This window comes from Muntiacus reevesi, chromosome 1 (genome assembly GCF_963930625.1).
Source record: "Muntiacus reevesi chromosome 1, mMunRee1.1, whole genome shotgun sequence".
Classification (NCBI taxonomy): domain Eukaryota; kingdom Metazoa; phylum Chordata; class Mammalia; order Artiodactyla; family Cervidae; genus Muntiacus; species Muntiacus reevesi.
Genome location: NC_089249.1, coordinates 28,920,874 through 28,932,948, shown reverse-complemented (window position 1 = coordinate 28,932,948; position 12,075 = coordinate 28,920,874). Strand labels below are relative to the sequence as shown.

General features: G+C 42.8%; 1 protein-coding gene across 2 annotated transcripts in view; it reads right to left on the bottom strand.

Annotated features, from left to right (window-relative positions):
* Positions 1-1,420: 1,420 nt before the first annotated feature.
* The window catches only part of ITPR2 (inositol 1,4,5-trisphosphate receptor type 2), a 562,671-nt gene continuing 552,016 nt past the window's right edge, over positions 1,421-12,075 (bottom strand). For both annotated transcript variants that reach the window (XM_065940048.1, XM_065940056.1), the window contains 2 exons: positions 6,977-7,138; positions 1,421-6,294 (listed from right to left, as the gene is read on the bottom strand). In XM_065940048.1, the coding sequence (XP_065796120.1) occupies positions 6,208-6,294; positions 6,977-7,138 (249 nt within the window). In that variant the 3' untranslated portion in view covers positions 1,421-6,207. The remainder of the gene's footprint in view (positions 6,295-6,976; positions 7,139-12,075) is intronic.

The window sequence follows — 12,075 nt, the reverse complement described above, 5'->3', positions numbered from 1 at the left end:
TAGGAAGTCCCCTTCCCTATAACTGCATGAGGTCAAATCCTTAAAATAGATCTCTCAGTCCATCACCCAACCTGATTTTTCTTTTCCCATAATACCCTAAAAGATCTAAAATATATTAATATATTTAATAAAACCAGGTCTAATTTTAAGGTATTGTGTTCACAAATTTTTCTATTAGAAGATACTGCTGAAAAGATCACTTTCACACACAAAAAATCTGATCTATGTTGAAAGAGAAGGAACAGGTCATGGCAGACAAAAAGGCAGATACAACTGTCCACAGTGAAGACAATTATAAAAACGGAACGAAAAAGCACAGTTGTTAGAACAGGCAGCGGCCTCAGTAGCAACTTTTCCCTGTGCAGATTTGAGGGAGGAAGACTTTGGGAGGAAGTCTTTGTGGTGGATTATAGAGGAAATTCACACCTGTATCCACATTTCCACAGCTGTAAGGAGGACAGTTCTACTTGGAGCTGATTTTGCTCCAAGGACCAGAGTGAAAAGGAAACAGGTTAATCAAGGCAGAAATCCACACTGAAATGCAAAGACCATAATTTTTTGTTAGATCGAGCCAAACTATGTTCAACAATTCATCTCTGTTCTTAGCAGTTTTCTACCTTTATCAAGCTTGGTCTCTGTGTTTCTGTGTTCCATGCGGCAGGTCCCCTGAGATATGCCAGTGCCTCTGCTTTCAGGGAGGGACATAGGAGCGGTTCGAGTACACAGATTTCTGGCCTGCAGATTTTTGTGCTCTGAAGACTTGCCTTCCTAAGACTTCCTCAAAGCACCGTGGTTGACAGTCAAATGCAGGGTCACTTTCCAGTGTCTATGACGCTCCCCACCACGTGTATCCTCCGTTTGTGCCAATTTCTCTCACTGGAAGAGGAACTCATTGTTCAGTTTCCCTCCCGAAGCCTTTCCTCAGATCTCAAACAAAACAAAACAATTCTTGTCACCCAGCTTCAAGGACACTGCAAAATGCCCATGTGAGCAGAGAATTCTCTTCGTGGTTTGCACGTGATTCGTGCAAGTCATTTTGATTTCAGCTGTGCCATGCTCTGGGGGTTAAGAACCAGGAAATTCTGGATGACCATGTGACCTGTGCGCACGGAGCCCCTGCTGGGTGTCAGCCCAATGTTGATATATTAGGTGGTGCTGGCCAACTGGGAGTCGGGCCAATTCCCAGTAAGCGCTGGGCACAATGGCCCACCTGAACTCTCACCAGTGTGGTTCAAGTTGCCAAAGTTTTGTCCCCCAAGTCTCACTATGTAAAATAGCAATAATAGTGATTTTCATGCCAATACATTATTTAGAAATATTAAAAAATGACATAGCACTTGAAGTATCACATGCAAAAAAAGTTTTATAAATTCAACTTTATTAATAATAATTTATAAGTTATACTTATCTGGTCTTGACATATATTAGAATCATACTCTTTGAGGCAAATATAGCAATCTTCTACTGCTGGGGAAAAAAAAAGGTTTCTGGTGAAATGAGAAGAACTGGAATGATACTTTCATAAATTATTCAAGTCTGTGGAAACATTTAGTTCAGAGGTGAAATCTGGCTTTGTTTTCAGATTTCTTGAGTTTCACATGCATTTTAGTTCCTCTGCTACATTTTGGTATAGTGTTCTTTCTTCTACTAAATGGTGTAGATTTACCAACAATTCTTTCAGAGATAACAAATGAGTGACTATGCTTAGTTGCTCAGTCGTGTCTGACTCTTTGCGACCCCATGGACTGTAGCCTGCCAGGCTCCTCTGTCTATGGGGATTCTCTAGGCAAGAATACCAGAGTGGGTTGCCATGTCCTCCTCCAGGGGATCTTCCAGACCCAGGAATCGAATCAGGGTCTCCTGCATTGGGATTCTTTACGAGCTGAGCCACCAATGACTAGAGAGCCTCAACTGGCTTTAGGCATTTTCTTCAAAGTGGAATTAGGTGTCAAATTTGTAAACAGAAATCTCCCCACATTAGCAGATGCAAGCTAGTATATACAGAATGGATAAACAAGGCCTTACTGTATAGCACAGGGACCTATATTCAATATCCTGGGATAAACCATGATGAAAAGAATATGAAAAAATGTATGTGTGTGTGTGTGTGTGTGTGTGTATATATATATATAACTGAATCACTTTGCTGGATAGCAGAAATTAACATAATATTGTAAATCAATTATACTTCAATAAAATAAACTAAAAAAAAGAAAGCTCCCCATGGGTTTCCCTTTCCCTACATACAATGTGCCCCTCATAACTGCACTCATTCCAGTCAGTTTTCTGGTTCTATGGGCACCTATGCTTGTGTTTAAGATGCCTGCTGTACCCACCTTTTGCATTGCATCGAGTGTCAGGGCTTCCTGGAACATGTCTGTGGGTCAGAATATGCTGATCTGTGGTTCTGTAAAGATTTGAGAAGTGCTTGAGGGAACACATGTCTTACAGATGCTCTCCACAAAGCCCTGTTCTTTGCATGTTTAAGGGTTATCTTTTGAGATTGTAATCTGTTAAATCATTATACCTGCGCAATATTTACTTACTTATGTCCCAGTCTGCTCGGTCGCTTGAGGGTAAGCCCTGTTCATCCTACTATCTACCCTTTACTCCGTCTTTCCCCTACTTTACTAGCTCAGTTGTGTCTGACCCTGTCCAACCCCTGGACTGTAGCCTGCCAGGCTCCTTTGTTCATGGAATTTCCCAGGCAAGAATACGGGAGTGGGTTGCCATTTCCTCCTCCTGGAGATCTTCCATCCCCAGGGATTAAATCTGAGTCTCCTGCTTTGGGGAGGCGGGATCTTCACCACTGAGCCACCAGGGAAGCCTTTCCCCTAATCACAGTGAAGTCCCAACATGCACTTTCCCTCCCCAAGTCTCTAGATCCCCAATTTCTATGCTTATTCTCAGCCCTGGGGCATGGGGACAGAGGGTGGACCCTTCGGCATTACTGCTTCTAATGCTTCGGCATTACTGCAACTATAAACTAAAAAGAACAACCAAAACAATGAGTTATGAGCTGAGAATATGGAAAAAAGCAAACAGTTCTGACTTGAGCAGAACATCTTCCTGGTTTATCAATAATCCACTAGAAAATGCATCCTCATCACCAATAGAACGGAGGAGGCAATGGCAACCCACTCCAGTACTCTTGCCTGGAGAATCCCATGGATGGAGGAGCCTGGTGGGCTGCAGTCCATGGGGTCGCTAGGAGTCAGACACGAGTGAGCAACTTCACTTTCACTTTTCGCTTTCATGCATTGAAGGAAATGGCAACCCACTCCAGTGTTCTTGCCTGGAGAATCCCAGGGACAGGGGAGCCTGGTGGGCTGCCGTCTATGGGGTCGCAGAGTTGCACATGATTGAAGTGACGCAAGAGCCTCACCAACAGAAAAGTTTCAGTATGCAAGAAAATAAGCCCTTGTCTAAACAAACTTTTAAAAGGCAAAATATGTTAATTTTACATGTATAAAATTTATTTTTTAGTATTATAGTCTTAAAACATACCTACATGAAACTCTTGGGCTTCAGAGTAGACTATGTAGGGGAATCAAATCCTTTTGAAATTAAAAATTATGTTCCACAGAAACTGATACTTTTAAGCCAATATGGGTTTTAATAACTAAACAGTAAAACATTTCTCTTAACATCAAAATCAAAGATGATTATACTTATTTTAATATCACTATATAAATATGAGAACATTAATTGACACTTGTCGAGGTCAAATATTCCAGTTGCATTAACAAACATATATAAAACAAATATAAATTTATAGCGAGTGTCATGATTATCTGCTTCATCATGAATTTAATAGCCTGAAAGCTGCCTTTTTTGTTTGCTTTCGTTTATTTTACTTTAATAATCTCAAAGTACTGAGGAAGGAAAGAAGAGAAACACAACTGAGCAATATTTCAATTTTGATTAAATTAGAGTCTGGTTAGTTGCAATCCACTTTGAACACTTCTCAGAGGAGTAAACGCACTATGACATGATGACGTGCCACTCCACAGCGGCTGGAGAGGTCAGGCCATTTCTTGATAGCAGGTACATATCCAATGACTCATTCTCTCTAAAAAACTGTGTAAGAAAAAAGTAGGTAGTTCATCTGAAAGACAGGTTGCGCTCATCTGTACAAACTAATTTCTTTTCTTGATGCTGGGACATCCATCAGAAACATGTTAGTTTGTGCTAAACAGAGATAGGTTCTGACATTGCAATATAGCTAGTATTTACCGCTTTACTCGGCCTGTGAACCTCTCTGCCTAGTTAAAATACTTTAAAAGGGTACTTTTCATCTAATACTGTTAATAACAAGAATGGCCTTATTTTGTGTGTGTTTTTTTTTAAATGGCTGCTTTGGTCTACTTCAGTTTTGGAGAAGCCATTTAAAACTCAAAATGTGATATGGTTTAAAGTTTTACTGATGCATTAGGACTGAATGACAGTAGAATTTCTCAGACATTCACTGGACGCCCACTGGGTCCTAGGTTCTGTGGTGATATAGCTCAGTTTCTGATCCTTCTTGATCGTGATCCTTCAGGGACCGGTCCGGAAAAATACTATCACATCAGAGTGAGCAATTTTTAACTTGGGGAGTTATTTGGAGGGGGGCATGCATCAGCAGATTCAGTTCAAAAATTCACTGCTCTGGGTTTCCGCAGCTTTCCTCCAAGTCTACGTTTTAATGGGATGTGGAAGAAGGATGGGTTTGAGCATTCTTTATCATCTTCCTAGATCATGATTAGAGAATTTTAGGAGCCAAGAGCTTAAACTACATTCAAATAATCCAAAAACTTTAAAAAGGGGCATAGCAAATCCTGTCCAGACCTTAAACCTTGGTGGTAAGAACACGAGAGTTTAAAAGGCAATTTTTTTGTTCTTTTGGGGGCAGCAACCAGAAAAGGTCAGCTTGCTGAGCACCTCCCAGAGTCTGGTGTCACGTGCCTCGCGCTCTCACCACAAGGCGGTTCCCCTAACACTTTCATGATGTGAGTTTTGCTTTAGCATTCTAAAGGCATAGTCTCTAAGACTAACACAGGAATGGCAGGTTATTTTCTCCCTCCACAAATTCTGGTTGCATAATTTAACATAAAAACAATTTGAGAAAGAGATTATTATCTTTTTACCTTTTGCAAAGCTCTTACCGATAAGAGTTTAAAATATGCAATTGAAACGTTGCATTTTCTGGAGTATTCAATACATGTCTTGGATTTTTTTCCCTAACTGCAGGAATAGAATAAATAAAACCACTCAGTTCTTAAGCACAGCAAACATGAATCAAAGAGCTTTTACTCCATATTTATAAAAGGCAATGCCACCATCATGAGTTTCTCTGCATTTCCTGTCACCTTTAAGCATTTTCATTTGTTAATCTCAGTGTATTTCAAGAGCACACATATGTTCTCAAAATATTCTTCTCTGGGGCTTACTGTCAGCTTTTTTGTTCCCAAATCTTTGATAGTCTTAGTCTCTACAGGACTTGAAACATGATGTTAGCAAGTTATATAAAAGCCTCTTTTTGTGCTCCGTATTGACAAGAGTCCCTCTGAATCTGGGAGAAAGCAATCGCATTCCAGTCGTGTTGTCAGCTGAGGGACATAAGCTCCAAAGCACTAGTTCCTAGGGCCATAAATCCATTGTGTTCCATGTTATAAATAAGGAAATTGCCTGTGATGGCTACGATTTGGAAGCATTAAAATCTTTTCTTTGCAGCTCTCATTTTTAATCTTTTTAGTTATTTCCCTTAGTAAAACTTAGCCACCAAAATATGACTTCCTGTATCACTGACCCAGGTGCCATAATTAAAAGAAAGACATTCCAACCAACCATGAATGACAAAGGTTGCAGTGAGCATTAAAGGCAAAACAGACCCTCACTGATTCAGCCAAAGGTAGTTCTCTCTGCCCTGCATCTCCTTCCACCCTGCCTCCCCGCTCCTCTCTCTGTCCATTTGAGCAAGCGGCTTGACTTTGCATTAAGAATGCGTGATGTGTGCTTTCTAGCGGCTGCATTTTAACTTTGGTCTTCTCAACCATGAAAACACAGTTAAAAATTGTTCTCAGAGCTAAACCACTCAACATCTTGGCACTTGGTTGTTTTTAACTTTTCAACAATAGGCACTGTTCACTCCCCTCCGTCTCAGTTCTTTATTCAGTGATCAGGCAGGACGCTGATGAAAGGCTAGTCACGGCGGCCCCCATGCTATCAGTGTGGTGGCATGTGATGATTCACATGGGGTGTGTTTGATCCGAGAAAGCCCAGTCTCTGCTTATTCTTCCTTTGTTCTGTCATCTGGGGGGAAAAGAGAGAGTGTATTAAGCTGATTTTTCTCACTCTTTCCCAGCGCTGGTGGAACACACAGTGTTGGGTGAATATTTCCCAGTGAATATTTATTGAAAGAGGGAAAATATTTTTAAAAGTGAATTTCCATAGGCAGAGAAACAGAGCAAACCCCTCTCTGTGGTTAAGAAAGAGGAACCATGGTTCTTTTAAAGCAGCCCTTGCTTGTCACATATCATCACTGCCATCACCTTAGTCATTTTAAAAGCTACCACAGCTATTTTTGATACTATTTTTACTAAGGCAAACAATCTTACATGATGAAGGGGTTGACTGTAGCACTGAAATGATAGATACTAACGACGATCTGCTTTTCTGATGAACTTAATAATTGCTGTGATGGCAGAATATACGATTTTCTATCAAAAAGTCCAAAGTGGTCCCTCTCTTTCAGTATTTGTTCCTTCCTTCCCTGTTCCACAGAAGTGTCACACAAGATGGGTGTGACAAGCAGAAGCAGGCTCTGCTTGCCTAGAGGTGGTTCTTACAACATAGCGTGGGGTTTCTTTACTGTGATTTACAATCCCGTGGATAACAATCTCACTGCCAAGATTCACCAGTCTCTCCCGCTCACAGTGGTGAAAGATTTCACATCACCCCCCGCACCGAGCTCACATCTCCGAAGGGCACCCACCTGCTCCTTGAGCTCCGCCAGCTGACCGGACAGCTGTTTGACCAGACTCATGGTTGATTCCAGCTTCTCCTGCAGGTTTCGAATCTCATTTTGCTCACTGTCACCTTCATTGCTAACAAGGGACATGGCTCGCATCCGAGGAAACCAGTCCAAATTCTTCTCCTAAAAGCAAATAAATGTGCAGGAACAAGGGAATAAATATGGAAGGGAGCCTGAAGCTACGTAAAGAATGTTTATAAGGGTTCATTATTATTAACATTTTGGAGAAGAAAATGGCAAGCCACTCCAGTACTCTTGCCTGGAAAATCCCATGGAAAGAGGAGCCTGATGGGCTACAGTTTACGGGGTCGCACAGAGTCGACTGAGCAACTGAACACATTATTAACATGTAAATCAAAGTTGCTTAGCACTTTCAAAGCAAAAGGTACTCTTGCTGGCCAGGGGTGGGGAGAGGTGAAGGTGGGAATGAAGTGAGGGTTCCATATTAGTCTTCATGAGCTGAGCAAAGATTTTAAATATTGGAACGAATTTCTTTTGGTCTCCCCTGGAGGTCCTGGGTAAAGCATTTAGGACAGCGTCCTGCACCCTGTAGGCGATTAGTGAATCTTGATGAATGATGAGCTAGGCTTTGGAGGCTGAGAAGAGCAGATCCAAATGTGTGTGGGAAAAGTAAAGGCCTGAGCTGTTTATCCTCCCTACCTGATCCCTGCCCTGGCACAGAGGGGAAAGGGGTGGCAGAATAGGAGGTGATAAAAGACATGTTTCAGTTCCAGGTGCCCACGCCTATTTACCTCCCACTTCCCCAAGACAGGCTCTGGGGAAGAGGGAAGTGGGAGGGCATGGCCCTGGGTTACCCTGTCTGCTCCTTTTGGAAACGTTTTATTACAGTGGGGATGGGGTTTTAGAGTTAGACTTCCCCAGAGGGCAACAGTGGTGCCACTTCTGTTTTTCCAGGCTGACTGAGAGTGTAAGGGGGTATGTGTGTATGTGCATGTGTGTGTCCCCTCCATTGTGGTAAAAGCATATGGTTACCAAGATACCCATATCTCTTGAAAATTGTTCCTGATTGCCCAACATCATAGAATCCCTGTGAATTATTTGTATCCCATCTTTCAATCCTCAAGAAAGTTTCCCATATTAAAGATGAGGAATCGAGCAGTCCCAAAAGTTTAATTACCCTCATCACAAGCTAGGAATTGGCAGAGCTAGGATTTGAAGGCAGCTTAGCCTTTTGGCTGGGTTTCCCTGGTGTTTCAGCAGTAAAGAATCCACCTACAATGCAAGAGACCCAGGCTTGATCCCTGGGTCGGGATCCAACACAGGAGGGGATGGCAATCCCCTCCTGTATTTTTCCTGGAGAATCCCATGGACAGAGGAGCCTGACAGGCTACAGTCCATGGGGTTGCAGAGTCAGATGTGACTGAGCATGCACACAAGGCTTTTGGCCACTGATCAGGAATCCCAATCTATATTTACCTATTTCCTTAAATCACATTCTCCCAGTATCCCTAGCAGTGACCTTCCTGCTTAAGATTCTTTCCAGTCCAGAAAAGCCCACTGCGGTGGCTACAAAGACGTCTGCTTAGCTGATGCCTAGAACAAGAGCCAGTAGAGTTCTTTCTCCTCCTAAGGGGAAAGGGGAAACGTCCAACCTCTGTACCTTGGCACTTCTGTCTAAATCTCATCTGGCCCTTTGGTTAGTTTCTTTGGTAGTTGTTAGTCAAAGAACAACACATTCTTTATAGTTCCTGACCCCCCAGTGGTAGTGGAAAGGGCTGATAAAGGATAGGATAAAATATTCAAGAGAGTTAAGCTGCATTTAAACAGCTGTAGCTAATTAGCATTTCAAAGGAGAATGGTAACTTATTCTGAAGTGCAGAGTGACAGCCAGATCCATTCGATTAGTGCTTCAACATCTATTGCCAGGTATTTAGAGATGAAAATCAGGTAAGACAAAATGTCTGCCCTCAAGGAGCTTGTGGCTTAGGACAGCCCTCCATGAAAAGTGGACTGGGCAGTCTGCGTATCAAAATTCCCTGGGGTTGCTTGTAAAAATAGCAGATTTCAACCCCACCACCTCTTATGAAATTAGAACCTCCTTGGGGGCCTGCATGATTTGTAGATACTCTAAAGTTTAAGAAGTCTGATCTATGGAGACATAGAAGATTAACGAGAACCGCTAGGGTAGTGGCTGGGTAGGGAGATGGAGTGAAGAGGAAAGATGGGAAGTGGCTGGCATAAGGAATGGGAAAAGTGAAAAATGAAAGGGTTAGTTGTTAGTTGTGAAAGTTGCTTAGCTGTGTCCGACTCTTTGCAACCCCATGAACAGACTCCTCTGTCCAGGGGATTCTCTAGGTAAGAATACTGGAGTGGGTTGCCATTTCCTTCAACAGGGGATCTTCCCGATCCAGGGATTGAACCCAGGTCTCCTGTCTTTCAGGCTGATTCTTTATTGTCTGAGCCACTGGGGAAGAGAAGCCAAACAGGGACCACTGAATGCTTGCAGGGTGGAGTGGGAGACCCTACCTTGGAATGACTCCATCAGAGATCAGGGCTCACCAACAGCCCAGGTGGGTGTGCAGCTGAGGCCAAGAGCTGGACTGACCAAAGATGGTGTGTACCCTGGAAAGGGCGTCAGGATGACAAAGGTATCGGGATGCTAGGTATGGCCGCAGAGCAGTGGCTGGTGTGAGGAACACTAGTGTGTGGACTGGTAGGAGGGATGGACAATAAACAGACAATCCAGTGAACTCCAGCTCTCTTATCTATTTAGAATCTGTATTATCTATTGTACTATCTCTTATCTGAATTTTACAAATGCAGAAACTGAGGCTAGCAAACACAAGCTGGAATCAAGATTGCTAGAAGAAATATCAATAACCTCAGATATGCATATGACACCACTCTTATGGCAGAAATGAAGAAGAACTAAAGAGCCTCTTGATGAAAGTAAAAGAGGAGAGTGAAAAAGTTGGCTTAAAACTCAGCTTTCAGAAAATTAAGATCATGGCATCTGGTCCCATCACTTCATGGCAAATAGATGGGGAAACAGTGGAAACAGTGAGAGACTTTATTTTTTGGGCTCCAAAATCACTGCAAATGGTGACTGCAGTCATGAAATTTAAGACGCTTGCTCCTTGGAAGAAAAACTATGATTAAACTAGACAGCATATTAAAAAGCAGAGACATTACTTTGCTGGCAAAGGTCCATATAGTCAAAGCAATGGCTTTTACAGTAGTCATGTATGGGAGAGTTGGACTATAAAGAAAGCTGAGTGCCGGAGAATTGATACTTTTGAACTGTGTTGTTGTTGGAGAAGACTTTTGAGTCCCTTGGACTGCAAGGAGATACAACCAGTCCATCCTAAAAGAAATCAGTCCTGAATATTCATTGGAAGGACTGATGCTGAAGCTGAAACTCCAATCCTTTGGCCACCTGATGCAAAGAACTGACTCACTGGAAAAGACCCTGATGCTGGGAAAGATTGAAGGTGGGAGAAGGGGACGATAGAGGATGAGATGGTTTGATGGCATCCATGATTCAATGGACATGAGATTGGGTAAACTTCAGGAGTTGGTGATGGACAGGGAGGCCTGGCATGCTGCAGTCCATGTGGCTGCAAAGAGTCAGACACAAATGAGTGACTGAACTGAACTAAACTGAGGCTAGCAAATTATGTTGCTGGAAGCCCAATCCAGACCTGTGTGTTTCCAGACCTTCTGGCCAGAAAGGAGACTGTGGACAGAAAGTTGAATAATAATAAGGTAGGATAACTTCAGGAAATAGAAACTAGAGTAAGAAAGTCTGAAATCTGATAAAATATCAGTGAATTTGGGGAGTTAGTGTATAATGGGTATAGTTGGAGAACTTTTAGCTGGAGAAGATGAAAAATTTCTGGAGATAGACAGTGGGGATGTTTGCATAATGATGAGAATGTACTGAATGCCACAAAAGTCTACACATAAAATGGATTAAATGGGGCTTCCCTGGTGGTTCAGTGGTTAAGCCTCCATGCTTACAATGCAGAGGGCCTGGGTTCAATCCTTGATCAGGGAACTAGATCCCACATACTGCAAATAAAAGCTCCTACATGTTAACTAAAAAAAGAGTCTGTATGCCACAACAAACACTGAAGATCCTGCATGGTATAAGTAAGATCTAGTGCAGTCAAAAAAAAAAAAAGGTTAGAATGGTATGCACATGTGTGCTCAGTCACTTAGCCAGCCCATCAGGCTCCTCTGTCCATGGGATCTCCCAGGCAAGAATACTGGAGTGAGTTGCCATTTCCTTCTCCAGGGGATCTTCCCCACCCAGGGATCAAACCCAAGTCTCTTGCGTCTCCTGCATTGGCAGGCAGATTCTTTACCACTAGCGCCACCTAGGAAGCCCAGGATAGAACAGAAAGGTTTGACAGCCTCAGATGGCTGGCTGGATCTGGGCTGAGGAGTTAGCAGGAGACAGGATAGAGATGGCGAAAACCTCAGCTTTAAGAACATTTCCTAGAGAAACAGAGACAAAACAGTGTTCTAATACTTAGCTCAATGGAAAAGACCCCGATAGTGGGAAAGATTGAGTGCAGGAGAAGTCGGCGACAGAGGATGAGATGGATAGATGGCATCATCAACTCAATGAACATGAGTTTGAGCAAACTCCAGGACATAGTGGAAGACAGGGAAGCCTGGCATGCTGCAGTCCATGGGATTGCAAAGAGCTGGACAAAACTGAGCAACTCAACAACAACACTTAGCAAAGATAACATGGGTGAGATGGAAACTGCCTCCAAAGAAATTGCTGTCATGGGTATCTCAGGGGCCAGGTCAGCTCAGTCCACAGTCTCTTGGTTTTGAGGAAACAAAAGCAGTTCTCAGGGGACCGCTGCCCCAGCCGGTTGGGCCACGGGACTCTTCTCCTTACACATTCTTTCTTCACTTGTTCCTTTGTTCATGCATTCATTGACCAATTCTTCCTTGTTGACCCTGTCTGTGCTAGGCACCGGGAGAACAATAGGGAGCCAAACCCAGTGCGATTCTTGTGCTGGCGGAATTGATAGTGATAGTCTAGGTGGAGGGTAAAACTTCAATCAAAGATGGTGAAAATA